General features: G+C 33.5%; 1 protein-coding gene across 3 annotated transcripts in view; it reads left to right on the plus strand.

Annotated features, from left to right (window-relative positions):
- LOC149795250 (erythroid differentiation-related factor 1-like) overlaps window positions 1-15,376 on the plus strand; it is a 91,464-nt gene that overhangs the window by 43,832 nt on the left and 32,256 nt on the right. For all 3 annotated transcript variants that reach the window (XM_089964974.1, XM_089964976.1, XM_089964975.1), the window contains 3 exons: window positions 1,664-2,015; window positions 12,720-12,920; window positions 14,671-14,880. In XM_089964974.1, the coding sequence (XP_089821100.1) occupies window positions 1,664-2,015; window positions 12,720-12,920; window positions 14,671-14,880 (763 nt within the window). The remainder of the gene's footprint in view (window positions 1-1,663; window positions 2,016-12,719; window positions 12,921-14,670; window positions 14,881-15,376) is intronic.

A 15,376-nucleotide genomic window follows, 5' to 3' on the forward strand; every position in this document is an offset into this window, starting at 1 on the left:
CAAACTAGTATCTGTGTCACAGTTTTGTTTTCCTTTCCTTGTCTTATGTACTATCAAGTGCAGTATGGTTAAGTAATGTAGAATGTGCCTGCCAGCATGCTCTTTGTCCTTGATTGATGCTTTTGTTATTCTGTGTCCCACTCGCAACTCATGTTTTTGATCTGAACTTGGAAACTGCTTAAAATTCTTGTATATTATTTAAGTAAATACTTCATATAACAATAGTTTTTGCTGTGTAAGTCATAGAACAGAAGAGCAAATGGGATGGTCATTTGTCTGTAATATGAAAGCTGCCATCTGTCATCGGTCCATCCATTTGAATAAGTTTGTTATAGCTTCTCTGAAACTGTCTGGAGTATTACCATGATGAGTTATGGACGTGTTAATTCCATGGTATAGGTCAACATAAATGAAGATGGTGCTGCTCGGACGTCCAGTATGACTGCCATTGTGGTTATCTTGAAAATCGTGTTATCACTACTACTCCTGAATGGATGGTCATATCAGAATGGGGTCTTCATTGAAAGACGTTATGATGCCCAATATGGCCACATTAGAGGCCATATTGAAAATCTTGTTATTGTTACTCTTTCTAAATGAATGCTCATATCAGCATAGGGTTTTTATTGAAAGACTTTGTTGTGACGTCAAGTTGATCCCATAATGAAAATGGTGGCAATCTGAAGTCAAATATGGCATATAACAGCAGTCATATAAAAAAAATCTCCTTATTTTTCTACTCCCTCTGATCAGTAAATAATATTTTCATTGGGGTTTTCATAAGAAAACTTCTAATAATATCTTGTTGGTCCTAAATGAAAATGGTTCCAATTATCCTTCATGTATGTCCACCACAGTGGCCATCTTAATGATCATGTTATTTACTCCCTCTCAATGTTAGACAGGGTATACACTAAATGACTTCTTGTGATGTCTGTTTCTAAAAATGAAAATGGTGCTGCTCAGACATCGAGTATGGCCACCACAATGGCCATCTAAAAATTTGACATAACTACAGGATGAATTGTATTACTGCATGGTGTTTTCACTTAAAGATTTTGTACAATATCTGGTTTGGTCATAAATGAAAATAGTACCAATTTGAATATTGTCATGACAATGGCCAGCTTGAAAATCTTATTGGTGCTTCTCCTGCATACCTTGACATAACATTATTGTGCTTTCACAAAAAAAAGGCGTTATGTTGTCTAGTTGGTCCTTAATGGAAATGGTGCCATTCTGGTATCTAGTATAGCCGCCATGGCAGCCATCTTGAAAATCATGTTATTGTTACTTCTTCAAAGCAGAAAACCTTTTCAACATGGGTTTTTCACTAGAAGACTTCTTATCTTGTGTCTTGTTGGTCCCAGGTGAAAATAGTGTCACTCTGATATATCACAGCAGCAAATGTGAAAATCTTGTAATTGCTGAAGAATATCATTATCAGAGATGGTTTCAACACCCAGCAGTTAATATGAAGAAATGGCCTTTTCTCAAATTCATTTTGGCTACTAGCACATATCTCTTTGAATGACTCTTGTGTATTTATGAAGTGGGAACTTAAATGTGACGATGTGCTGTGAAAGATGTGACTGTAATAAATAATGTTTAGAATCTGCGGCTTCCAAATTAATAAACTACAAATTTTGGGGTCAATTTGCAGGGTCTGGTTTGCTTTGAACTTCATAATGCAAAGAAGAAACGAATGGAATCTCACATCATTGAAGAACAGGCCAGATGTAATAGGGATGAGGCAATACCTCTTCATTATGAACCTCTTCAGAAGAAACATTCAGTCTCCTCAGAGCCAGAGGATTTATACATTGCAGAGTGTAAGGAAGTAGTACAGATGTGCACAGATGAATCCTCAAGGTCAAGCAATTGGCATGATTCCTTCAAAGCCAAGCTTATCCGCAAAGCTGCAATAACATTTTATGCTCTGGCCAAAATGCATTCATCACTAAACAAGTCCAGGGAGTGTCTTAGGTTGCTCAAGAATGCATTCATATGCTTTTGTAAGTGTATTTTATTGGTATCTCTTCATTTCCTCCTCATGTTCTCTTTTTGTTTCATTGGATACCCCATCCCATAGTGGGATACAGGAATCCTTGTGTATGTCTTTTGTTCCATGTGGCACACAATTTTATTAACACAGCTAGTCCCATAATTTGTGATGAGTTGCCATGGAACTTGTAAAATATTATGGCCATTGTCTGAAGATATCCATATTGATAAATCACTTTGCTTCCACTGTTTTTATAAGAGTTCAGTGTTTCAGTGCAATCATCATAAATGTGACTCACCTTATTGTACTCTGACATGAAAGTATCAACAAACCATCACAGTTATGCCTGTAAATATTTCCATGTGAACCTAATTAAGTACCAACTGTGTTTTGATCTTTAACTTAAGGAAGTGTTGGTTGCATTGTTACAATGAATTATGGAGCCCCTGGTGGCCAGATGGTCTTAGGAGCTTGCCTTTATAAAACCACTCCCACATCTTACCTTTGTCAGTGTGATTTCAAGACTTGGCTTCTCCAGCTTTGGTGGTATTTGAGAAAATTTATCATTAGCTTCCAATGGATTGGGTGGCCTAGTGGTTAGAGCGTCCACCTCGAATGCAGGAGGTCGTGGGATCGATCCCCGGCCGAGTCATACCAAAAAATGGTACTAACTGCTTCCTCGCTTGGCGCTCAGCATTAAGAGGTTAGTGTTAGGACTGGTCGGCCTGGTGTCAGGATAATGTGACTGGGTGGGACATCATGCTACATGTCTGCGGCGATGCCCCAGTGCTAGACATCACTATAAACTGTCACACTGCAGACATCATAGCAATATGACTGAAAAATTGTTAAAGCTACGTAAAAAATCCAAATCCAATGGATTGGTGGTTCTTCCTGGAGTCTTCCTTGATTCTTCTTTTATTGAATATATTGGCTACCATGTACAGCATATCATGTGCTGAAAAATGGCATTAAACCAGAAATCCTTTTGACCTGCTTCATATTATCATATTAATTAGTCTTTGGTATCAAATCAAGGAAAGGGGATTGAATGAAGAGTTTATGGGTATTCAGATCCTGCCCGCCTGAAACCTAGCAGTCACAGTAGTGTGTTAAGTCAACTCTTTTCAGTTGGCTAATGGAAAACTGAGAATGCTGAGAGTATCTTTAACATAGTTAAAGTTTCGAACATTAATCAGTGGTTTATCATACTCATAGTTAAAGTATTGAACATTAATCAGTGGTCTATCATACTCATAGTTAAAGTATTGAACATTAATCAGTGGTCTATCATACTCATAGTTAAAGTATTGAACATTAATCAGTGGTCTATCATACTCATAGTTAAAGTATTGAACATTAATCAGTGGTCTATCATACTCATAGTTAAAGTATTGAACATTAATCAGTGGTCTATCATACTCATAGTTAAAGTATTGAACATTAATCAGTGGTCTATCATACTCAGTTAAAGTATTGAACATTAATCAGTGGTCTATCATACTCAGTTAAAGTATTGAACATTAATCAGTGGTCTATCATACTCATAGTTAAAGTATTGAACATTAATCAGTGGTCTATCATACTCATAGTTAAAGTATCGAACATTAATCAGTGGTTTATCATACTCGTAGTTAAAGTATTGAACATTAATCAGTGGTCTATCATACTCATAGTTAAAGTATTGAACATTAATCAGTGGTCTATCGTACTCATAGTTAAAGTATTGAACATTAATCAGTGGTCTATCATACTCATAGTTAAAGTATCGAACATTAATCAGTGGTTTATCATACTCGTAGTTAAAGTATTGAACATTAATCAGTGGTCTATCATACTCATAGTTAAAGTATTGAACATTAATCAGTGGTCTATCATACTCATAGTTAAAGTATCGAACATTAATCAGTGGTTTATCATACACGTAGTTAAAGTATTGAACATTAATCAGTGGTCTATCATACTCATAGTTAAAGTATTGAACATTAATCAGTGGTCTATCATACTCATAGTTAAAGTATTGAACATTAATCAGTGGTCTATCATACTCAGTTAAAGTATTGAACATTAATCAGTGGTCTATCATACTCATAGTTAAAGTATCGAACATTAATCAGTGGTTTATCATACTCGTAGTTAAAGTATTGAACATTAATCAGTGGTCTGTCATACTCAAAGTTAAAGTATCGAACATTAATCAGTGGTTTATGATACTTACAAATGTTAACAATAGTAGCAAAGGAAACAAGCAAAATGTCTACTATGTGCTTGCAAAGATTTGTCTCACAATTGTGTTTCATTATGGGTGAAACAGGTTCCAAAGTTTATAGTGAACTTAAAATACCTGAATTGGCACTCAGGTTTGTTCAGGGATGAGCAGAAATTTTACTATAACTTCAAGAAAATCACAAAATAAGTATTTTACTGATATACATTTTTTAAATAAAATATAGTTTGGGCATTGGCATTATCAAAATAAATGTCACTTTAAAAAAATAGTGAATCTGAATCCAGAGTAACACTAGAATGTATCCATGCAAAATGTAGTGACATGATACACAATGTTTTCGGAAGTACACATGATGTGTTTTGAAACGACTTAGAGTAAGGTTTTATTCTGTCAAAGATCACTACATGTGATTTAAAATAAAGGTAACTTCCACAGAAAAATATAGAACTTTATTAGAAAAAGCTATTTTTGATGATTATTCCAAATGTGATTATTAAACAAATGTTCAGCCATGTTACCTGATCTGTACCCTCTCTCCCCCTCCTCGATGTCTATCCCATTCTTAATTTTAGGTCCCCAGGTAACTCCCATTCTTGCTTATGTTGCAGTCTTTGTTTTCTTTAAACCATTGTATGTGAGTTATTGTAAGTGTGGTGTATGTTTGTATGTATGTACGTACGTACATACGTACTTATGTATGTATGTATGTATGTATGCATGTATGTATATATGTATGTATGTATGTATGTATCAATGTAGGACAGGACAGGGTAGGGCTGGGCTGGACTGGACTGGACTTAAAAAAAAAGGCATACAAAGAAAGATAGAGGCAAAAGAGGCAAAAAAGAGTTAAATCTTTAAAGTGCATTTTTTAAAGTCATTTTTTAAATACAAACTGCACTTTGTCCTAAAGTCCATGACCCTCTCATTTGAAATTTTATCATCTGAAACATGGCTTAGTATAAATGGTGCTCCCATTTGTTGCCTCTAATGGCATGCAGGTTAGTGCAGTCAGCCTATTTTACATCGGCTAACACACATGTGCAGGGGGAAGGGAGTGAATTTATAGTTATATGATCTATTACATGTTCAGGCTCGAATAAGCAGTAACACAGAAAAAGTGAGAAAAAAACGAGCTTTTTAAAATTTAACAAATAATTTATTTTCCTGGAAAATTCTGTAAAAAAGAAAAAAGGAGAAGTACTTATGGTTTCAAGAATCAAATCCAAAAATAATCTAAGAATAATCCACGAATTAAATTGCAAAAGTCCTAGTAATAAATGTTCTAATAATTTCAAATTCGAATCCTGATGTAAAATCCAAGATGGATGATGATGACGTATGCTGTAGTCAGTACTGTGCTTATCTACAGTTCCTTATAGAAATACAAATAATGGCACTCGGGTGTTGGAAATCCAAATTAAATTTGTAAGCGATGTCTTTCCCTGTGTGAGCACTCTTCAAAATATTTCCAGACAAGTAACAGAATTAATCCTTTTGAGTCCAAGTAGTTTGAAATAACTCCAAACAAGTAACTTGAAATAACTTTAAGCAGCACAACATAACACTTTAACTGCCCAACTTCTATAAAAATTGTTTCTCTAAAACGTTGAGTTATATGGGCTTTCTAAAACATCAACAATGGGTCATGTGATCATCTCCTGGAAGTTTCTAGAAGGAAATATTTGTAAAATATCACGTCCACGCAGTGTGACCCTGAGAAAACCAATCATTTTCTCTAAGAAATAAAAAAATTTAAAAAGTTGTTTACTTCTTAAACCCTTGTAGTCCCATCATGACCTTGATAACAACCAATCATTTTAAAATAAAATAGAACTTTGTTTACTAATTCTGAACCCAGTCAGAATTTAGATCAACACCTGTTGTTTATATACTTACAGTCAAGGTCAAACAATTTCCTGAAAAAAGTATCATCTATAGTGAATAAATTTACCTTATAATAGCATATAATAGAATAAAAATTTTAAAACTGACAAATTAAATTAAATATATATATTAAATAAGATATATGTAACAGGCTAATTCCTCACTTGTCCTTGTAGTCTCATACCTTTTACATTTTAATACTGTGACCCTTATTTGTAAAAACCCATTCTTAGGAACCATAAAAGTGAGGTCAACAGATACATGTATACTTGGTACCTTATGAACAACCGTGATAATAGATTTGTATGTGAAAACATATTATAAAAAGGTCTTTTTTATTTTAATTGTTTCACATTATAATTGGTGATATTAGGGCCAGAACTGAAGTAAACTAGATTTATTAGAAATTTAAAAAAAAAACAATTTAAAATACAGTTCTCCCAGTGCATAGTGTCTATCACCATACATATTGTAATAGCAGAGGTCAAGCATTTACTCAACATAACCTCCCAGACAAATTCCATTTCTGCTGAATAACTTTTGAGACATTCATTACTTAAAATAACATTTGGTATGAGGCTTTACATGGTTAAAGATGAATATCCTAATTTTTTTCTGGTAGATTTTTTTATTATGACTCCTGCTTAACATACAAATTTACCTTTTGATTTTGTTCCTGCTCAGTAACTTTTGAAACACTCACTTGATTAAAATTAAATTTGGTATGAATTATTAGGTCAGGTTTGCTTTTAAATTTTCCAACAAATGTTCATGAAGTTTTGTCTCCAATTTTACTTTTTTTTTTTCCTTCAGTTTCCATTCATTAACTTTTGAATGACTCCATAAATTGAATGACTCCATAAATTACAACTAAAATTGTATATAACCCTTTTCATTAAGGAGCCCATATGTTTGATTTTTCCTATTTTCCAGCAATGTGCTTTTTAGTGGAGTCATGGCCCCTATTTGACATAGTTTTCTTATTTGTCCCTTAATTTCCATTTGGTAATTTTTTATGAACTCCAGTAATTAAAACTAAGTTTGGTACAATTTTTTTTACATTAAGATAACCTGGTTGAGCATTGATTTGAACCACTTTCCTGCAAAACATTACAGAGTTATGGCCCCTATTGATGTTGAACTTTGCCTTTCAATTGGCAGAGGCATCTGTATCCTTTAGATATAATTTCCTATCATTAGAACACAGTAGCTTTTGTAAATAATCAGGGTTGAGCAGATTCTGGTTTCAGAAAATTCACTTGTCCCAACTGCATTTTTACTTACCTCAAGAATTTAATGGAATCAGATCTCTGTTAACTACTTCTTCTCAAGACTTGATGAATCGACCAAACAAAGTAACCTTCCCTGAGCCTTTTGTATAATTCAGACATGATTTTTCTCCATTTTAAAGTGGATATCCGCTTTTCTCCTGACTTGAGTCAGATTTTTCTTGATATAGTCTGTTTTTTATATTATCTCCAATCCGTCTTTTTTAAATGGTCTGTCCAGTTTGATTCTGCAGTGACCCTTGTAAATTAATTGTTCCAAACAGTAGTTATCACACCACCCTTGTATAGAGTATTCTGATTGGTCAAATGTTTAAATTCATCCATTGAATCTCCATGTAATGGAAACTGATAGCAGTGGAAAGAAGATGCATCTTTTACAAACATGGCATCCAGAGTTGTTGAGAGACAGCATGACACAAAACATTCTGATAAAGGTTTAAAAAGTGTTTGGAAATGGGAATGGCTGGAGTGAAAAGTTTATGGAAATTTTTTTGGACAGTTTATAAGAAAACTGGACGCTAGAGGACTGGCATTTTGTGACCTCTGCAAGAAAGATCTGAATTATGGTAATTGTGGTTGGAAGAGTTTGGAACAGCAACTACAAAAGAAGCTGCATATGGAAAAATTGAAGCTCAGAAGGCATCTGGGAAAATTGCAGTTAATTACTATAAAAAGAAAGATTTCTTGCATGAGAGAACAGACGTAGCTCTCTGTCAGAATATGTGTACTGCATGTCGCCAATACAAGCACCAGCTTGAAAGGAAAAAAGCTCTTATTGAGAAGGAAAAGAAATGATTGCACATTGAGCCAAAAAACTCAGTGGTGACAAAAAGGAAGGCTAAAAAAATCTTTGCCAAAGCCACAAAAAGAGCTCAACTAGCATATCAACAGGTTGTTTCCATTGGAGAAAAAGACAAGTGAATGTATTGGATTATTTGTATATAGTTCATGTACGTTGGTTTTTATTTTACAGATTTGTTATGAGAAGTTTGCTGCAAAAATTTACAAATTATTGTGGCTTGATTACGATGTGAATACTGACATGCACATGAAATAACTTAAGCATCAATAGTATTTTAGAACAAATTCATGTGACTAATAAATGTTATGAATTTATCGAATTAAAGTTGAACATTTTTGGTAAGTTTATTAGTCTTTCAAATGATTATTTGGGTTTATTTTATGATCATAAGTTGCACCAGGAACAGTTTTTATGAGTGTAAAATATATTTATGGCTGGAGGCCTTAGGCTCCCGGGGCCCCCAGACCTGGGGTGCTGCCCCTCAAGACCCTGTTGGCAGAGGACCCCCAACCCCCCTTCATATGTTTTTCAGCTTTTTTTATGGAAGACTAATATCATCTCTGATAATTAGGACCCAGTTTAAGACCATTCTTCTCCAAGGGTGCACACAGCATTTCTGTTTTTAAAAAAATAGTTTTTCTTATTGGGTACTAAGGTGTAAGCTGTGTTAAAGAGAACTCTCATTTTGTTTGTTTCTCATTTCATTCTCATCCAGTTTTAAGCTGGCATTTCTTAGTGGACTGTTAGCAACTGGGATTTTCTACACGTGCTGATTGGATTGGTGTCATTCATACACTATGCTGCACAGGATTAGATGCCTCAGATATAGTGGCAGTGTTATGTTTTATCCTCCCATGTGAATTATCTTTATCTGAATCAGTGTTATGTTTTATCCTTTCATGTGAATTATCTTTATCTGAATCAGTGTTATGTTTTATCCTTTCATGTGAATTATCTTTATCTGAATCAGTGTTATGTTTTATCCTCCAGTGTGAATTATCTTTATCTGAATCAGTGTTATGTTTTATCCTTTCATGTGAATTATCTTTATCTGAATCAGTGTTATGTTTTATCCTTTCTTGTGAATTATCTTTATCTGAATCAGTGTTATGTTTTATCCTCCAGTGTGAATTATCTTTATCTGAATCAGTGTTATGTTTTATCCTTTCTTGTGAATTATCTTTCTGAGTCTTTCCTATAACTCATTTTATCCAGATAGAAAAGATCACCTCATCTGACAACTACTTTTACTAAATTGATAATAACATACATTGTATCATTTGAATGCAAACACAGAACATACCTTTAGTGTAATTATTTTGTTTCAAAAATGGTGTTGCTTGTTGAATTTGATTCTCAGTATAATCGAGTGAAAAAATTACAGATTCATTACAGTAACTGTAATTTAATTAGTTCATGAAGGAAACACACTTGTATTGATAAAGTGCAGTCCATAAGTTTTAATTCATTGACTCAATGGATTGAAATCACAGGTTGACCCACTCATGAGTATAAGTGTCTAGTTAACAATATAACAAGGTCATATAGTACAGCACTGTTAAATAATCATTCTTAATTTGTTTGAAGTGTTTTATTTGGCCGATAATTTGGTCACTTATTCTAATATGCAGTCAAGCAGTTATATTATTCAGTACAGTTATCATTGACCACTTAGTATCTCTGGTACGAAATGAATCAATTTAAGTAGATCCAAGCATTGGGTATGAAATGAATCAATATAGTTAGATTCAAGCATTAGGTATGAAATAAACCAATTTAGGTAGATTCAAGCATTAGGTATGAAATTAATAAATTTAGGTACATTCAAGCATTAGGTATGAAATGAATCAATTTAGGTAGACTCAAGCATTAGGTATGAAATAAACCAATTTAGGTCGATTCAATCATTAGGTATGAAGTTAATCAATTTAGGTCGATTCAGTCATTAGGTATGAAGTTAATCAATTTAGGTAGATTCAAGCATTATGTATGAATTTAATAAATTTAGGTAGATTCAAGCATTAGGTATGAAATAAATCAATTTAGGTAGATTCAAGCATTGGGTATGAAATAAACCAATTTAGGTAAATTCAAGCATTAGGTATGAAATGAATAAATTTAGGTACATTCAAGCATTAGGTATGAAATGAATCAATTTAGGTAGACTCAAGCATTTAGGTATGAAATAAACCAGTTTAGGTCGATTCAGTCATTAGGTATGAAGTTTATCAATTTAGGTAGATTCAAGCATTATGTATGAAATGAATCAATTTAGGTAGATTCAAGCATTAGGTATGAAATGAATCAATTTAGGTAGATTCAAGCATTAGGTATGAAATTAATAAATTTAGGTAGATTCAAGCATTAGGTATGAAATAAATCAATTTAGGTAGATTCAAGCATTGGGTATGAAATGAATCAATGTAGTTAGATTCAAGCATTAGGTATGAAATAAACCAATTTAGGTAGATTCAAGCATTATGTATGAAATTAATAAATTTAGGTACATTCAAGCAATAAGTATGAAATGAATCAATTTAGGTAGGCTCAAGCATTAGGTATGAAATAAACCAATTTAGGTCGATTCAGTCATTAGGAATGAAGTTAATCAATTTAGGTAGATTCAAGCATTAGGTATGAAATGAATCAATTTAGGTAGATTCAAGCATTAGGTATGAAATGAATCAATTTAGGTAGATTCAAGCATTCATTATGCCCAGAGAGCATGAATAACCAGATGTAGATATTCAAGCATGTAAAAGAGTCACTTGACTGACTTGTTTTAAGATTGGGAGCAAAAAACACTTGTCCCAGATTAGTGCCTTGGAACATTTTAGTTGCCTGACTTAAAAATAATGTATGGTCCTGGATGCTTGGCTATAGGGTTTGATTAGTTCTGGTTAATAGTTTTTTCCTCAACCAATTCTGGGAGTAGACTATTCAATTACATGCTTAAAGAAAGATGTTCCCAGCGAATAGTTGTCATATGAAAAAAGATATGAAAAAAGGTGAAATAATCCAAGTAAAGTTAGATGTATGCATAAAATTATGCCTTGATACTAATATACAGGAAAACGGGGAGTAGCAACGTGGGTTGCAACAGCAAACCTCTTGAACCCACAGTTTAAATTGTTTTCTTTCAAAGTCAGTGCCCAGCTGCAGTTAATATAGCCTGTTTTATGGCACCATGTTTTCTGACCTATGTACAGTAGAGTGATATAAAGCCTGCCTTATTGACTACATTTTGACAAAAGAAAGATAAGGATTGAGTAAAATTTTAAAGCATATTGGTTTTTCTATAACAACATAATGCCTTCCGAACTTGAAAAGAATTCCAAATGTGTAAATCTGTTTCATTTGATGTTAACTTTCCGAGGAAAAGGGGTGGGGAAGGAAGGGGGAAATGGAATGCTATGTGGGTTTGATTACAACTGCCAGCACATATCTGACAACAGTTGATAAGTTTTGTTGAGCTCTGTGTTATGCATGTTAGGCAGAAATAAATTGCACATTTAAAATGATACAATTTTTAAAATTAGGTTAGGTAGGTACCTTTTTTTAATTAAAAAAATTCAAAAGTATTATAATTCGTATACAATGTCCTTAGTTCTTCAAGTACTGGGCTACACCAGCTCAGTTGGATGCACATATTAATTTCAGTAATTTTGTTTGTGAATTGTTTTGGTGAACTTTTTGTTTAAATGGTGGTGGGATAAAGTGTTATGGTCTGAAATTAAAAAAAACTGACTGGAAAAGCTCATTTCTCTTTGGCCTTATGTTCCAGTATAAAGTATTCTGAGAATCTATATGGGGATTAACTAAACTATGTTTTCATATTTCTTAATGTATATTGATGATTACACCAGTCGATTCCTAGCTAAGTCATACCAAAGGCTTGCAAAAAATGGTACTAACAGCTGCCTCGCTTGGCGCTCAGCATTAAGAGGTTAGTGTTACTACTGGTCACCTGGTGTCAGGATAACATGACTGGGTTGGGACATCATGCCACATGTCTGTGGCATGATGCCCCAGTGCTAGACATCACTATAAACTGTTACAGTGCAGACATTGTAGTGATATGACTGAAAAATTGTTAAAGCTGCGTTAAAAATCCAAATCACACACACACACACACACACACACACACACACACACACACAGACCATTTCAGATTTGGTTTTGTTGATATTACATTAGCCAACAAGGCATCAAATTTGCAACAGTATAACCATGGATATATATAATCAAATGTTAAAGCATGGTTAAGTTTTCCCTCTTGTCATATACTTTGGAAAATATTGTAGATAAATACCTAAACAGAAATGTTCTGGTCATATCATCATATAGCCAGTCATGATGCCACAATGGGTTTAAAAGTTTCCATCTTTGTAACATGTATCTTACAGCCAAAGAGAGCACTGTATTCACAGATGTGTTAGAAATAATGTATGAAAGTTGAATCATGGTCATTTACAAGAGATTTGCATAATTTTGTATACATTACAGGTGGGTTTAGAAGGCTTTTGCCAGAAAAAGCCAGGGAAAATACTGAGCTAATGATACACATCCTAGAACTATCAGCAGATACTGGTCTTCTCATTACAAAGTCTGCTGAGAAGATAGAAGATTTTGACACGACATTGGATGAAATCTCAGAAGAAGAGAGTGAAATTATTGAACATGCCATGAAGGAGGTAGACGAAGATGGTAGGTATTTTATTGTCAGTAGTCTCATAATTCAAGGAGATTAGACTTTGTAAGTTGATGAAGATGGTAGGTATTTTATTGTCAGTAGTCTCATAATTCAAGGAGATTAGACTTTGTAAGTTGATGAAGATGGTAGGTATTTTATTGTCAGTAGTCTCATAATTCAAGGAGATTAGACTTTGTAAGTTGATGAAGTGAAGAATTGATTTTAAATTTGGATGCATATTTCACCCTCTGTTTTAGAGAAATAGATTATATTTTGAATTTTTTAAAAAATTGTTGATTTTCACTCTTTTTTGTTATTTAGCTTAAGACCATGGAGCTTCTACTTAATTTGTATTACCATTTCAACTTAATTTGTATTACTGCTTCAACTTAATTTGTGTTACCGCTTCAACTTAATTTGCATACCACTTAAACTTAATTTGTATTGCTCAATACGTTTGGACTTCTGATAGAACATTGTGGTCTATATTTAGGATTTCATTCATGATACTGTAAGTTATTTTTAATATTTCACTTTCTATCTTAGAGAAATAAATTATATTTTGAAAATTTAAAGAACTTGTTGATTTTCACTTTTTTTTTGTGATTTAGTTTAAGACCATGGAGCATTGAGTCATAACACCATGTTATACTAAGGTGCTTCATAACAACATACTATATATATATATATATATATATATATATATATATATATATATATATATATATATATATATATATATATTCATTTATGCATTCATATATAATGCTTACCTGTCTGCCAACAACTCAGAGACACAGATATACTATCTCAGAATGTGCCAGCTGCCAGTAGATTCAGGTCAGATCTGTTTGTCTAACATAATAATTTTGAATGAACACTGTAGACTGGGAACTGCCTGCACAGACCAGGATTTGCCATCATAAAATGTGCCTTCAGATCAGAGTTTAAGCTCGTGTGTTTGAAATAAAGAGTGGGGTGAACAGTATAGAGTTGGATCTGTCACCACAGACTGGGATCTGCTATAAACACAGATTACACTGCAAATCAGAGTCAGAGCTTTCTTTGAACATATGAATTAAGCAAACACAATAGACTTAGATCTGCAGTACAGACCAAGATCTACTGTTACAAATAAACAAAGATGAAAACTCTTTGTTTCAGTAACAATTTAGATGAAAAGTATTGACTTACCAACATTGTTTTCATAACAAATCTATGGCTCACATTGCACAGATGAGTTTATGTTATACACATAGACAGTATTATATTTTTATTTGCATATCTAAAATTGCTGTATCAGTCTGTTTTATTATAATGATGTATTTTGTGCCATACAATGTAACTAATTTATTTAAGATTATCCTTACATTTCATTTGGGACCGCTCCAGTGGCCTAATGGTTAGAGCATCTGCCTCGGATGCAGGAGGTTGTGGGTTCAATCCCCGGCCGAGTCATACCAAAGACTTACAAAAATGGTACTAACAGCTTCCTCGCTTGGCGCTTAGCATTAAGAGGTTAGTGTTAGGACTGGTCGGCCTGGTGTCAGAATAATGTGACTGGGTGGGACATCATGCTACATGTCTGCGGCATGATGCCCCAGTGCTAGACATCACTATAAACTGCTACATTGCAGACATCGTAGCGATATGACTGAAATGTTTTTAAAGCTTCGTTAAAAATCTAAAACACGTCATATTACATTTCATTACCTTGTGCAAACAAATGCCCTTTAACGATAATCTGTTTTCTTGATGTTGCAGAACCTGAGTGGCTTTTAGACTTTACAGCAGATAAAGAGAACAACTACAGCAGCTGCATCAGGTGTTACCAACATTGCATAGATCTGGGTCAGTCCTTGGTTGAAGGCCGGCAGGATATCATTGGATCTCTGATGAAAAGACTTGGAAATGCACAGAATGAGATGGGAGTCTGGTACATGCAGCAAGCTCAGAGACTTCTTCAAAGTGAAGGTTTACAACTAGAATTTTTATTTAAACATATTTTATTTCTTAATTTGCATTGGATATCAATTTGAATCAGTAAAATAAAGAACTTAATGATAAACATGAAAACAAATGACTTTTATAAATCTTTTCCTCATTAATGTGCAAACAATTTGAACATGAAAATGGATATACATTTATATATACTTAAAAAAAAACTTTCTTTGTGGAGCAGATCAGCACAGAAGTAATAGCCATAGTGTTAATGTGATTATATATAGGCTTATAAATTTAATCCCAGACTAGAACCATGTGCATTTATTGTGATATTGGTAGGGTATGTGACCAGAATATCAGCATAGAATAAATAAATAGCATAAATGCTTTGAAGAAAGTGTCCTTTCTGTAGTACAAGCATATAATAGAAACATTTAGTCTACATCAGTGATCTTAGAATATGTTAAAGCAGAACCATTTGTGTTCATTCCATTAAAGTATTTAATCATTGTTCCAGATTGAGCTT

Source organism: Sinohyriopsis cumingii, chromosome 7 (assembly GCF_028554795.1).
Source record: "Sinohyriopsis cumingii isolate HCF-2022 chromosome 7, ASM2855479v2, whole genome shotgun sequence".
Taxonomy (NCBI): Eukaryota; Metazoa; Mollusca; class Bivalvia; order Unionida; family Unionidae; genus Sinohyriopsis; species Sinohyriopsis cumingii.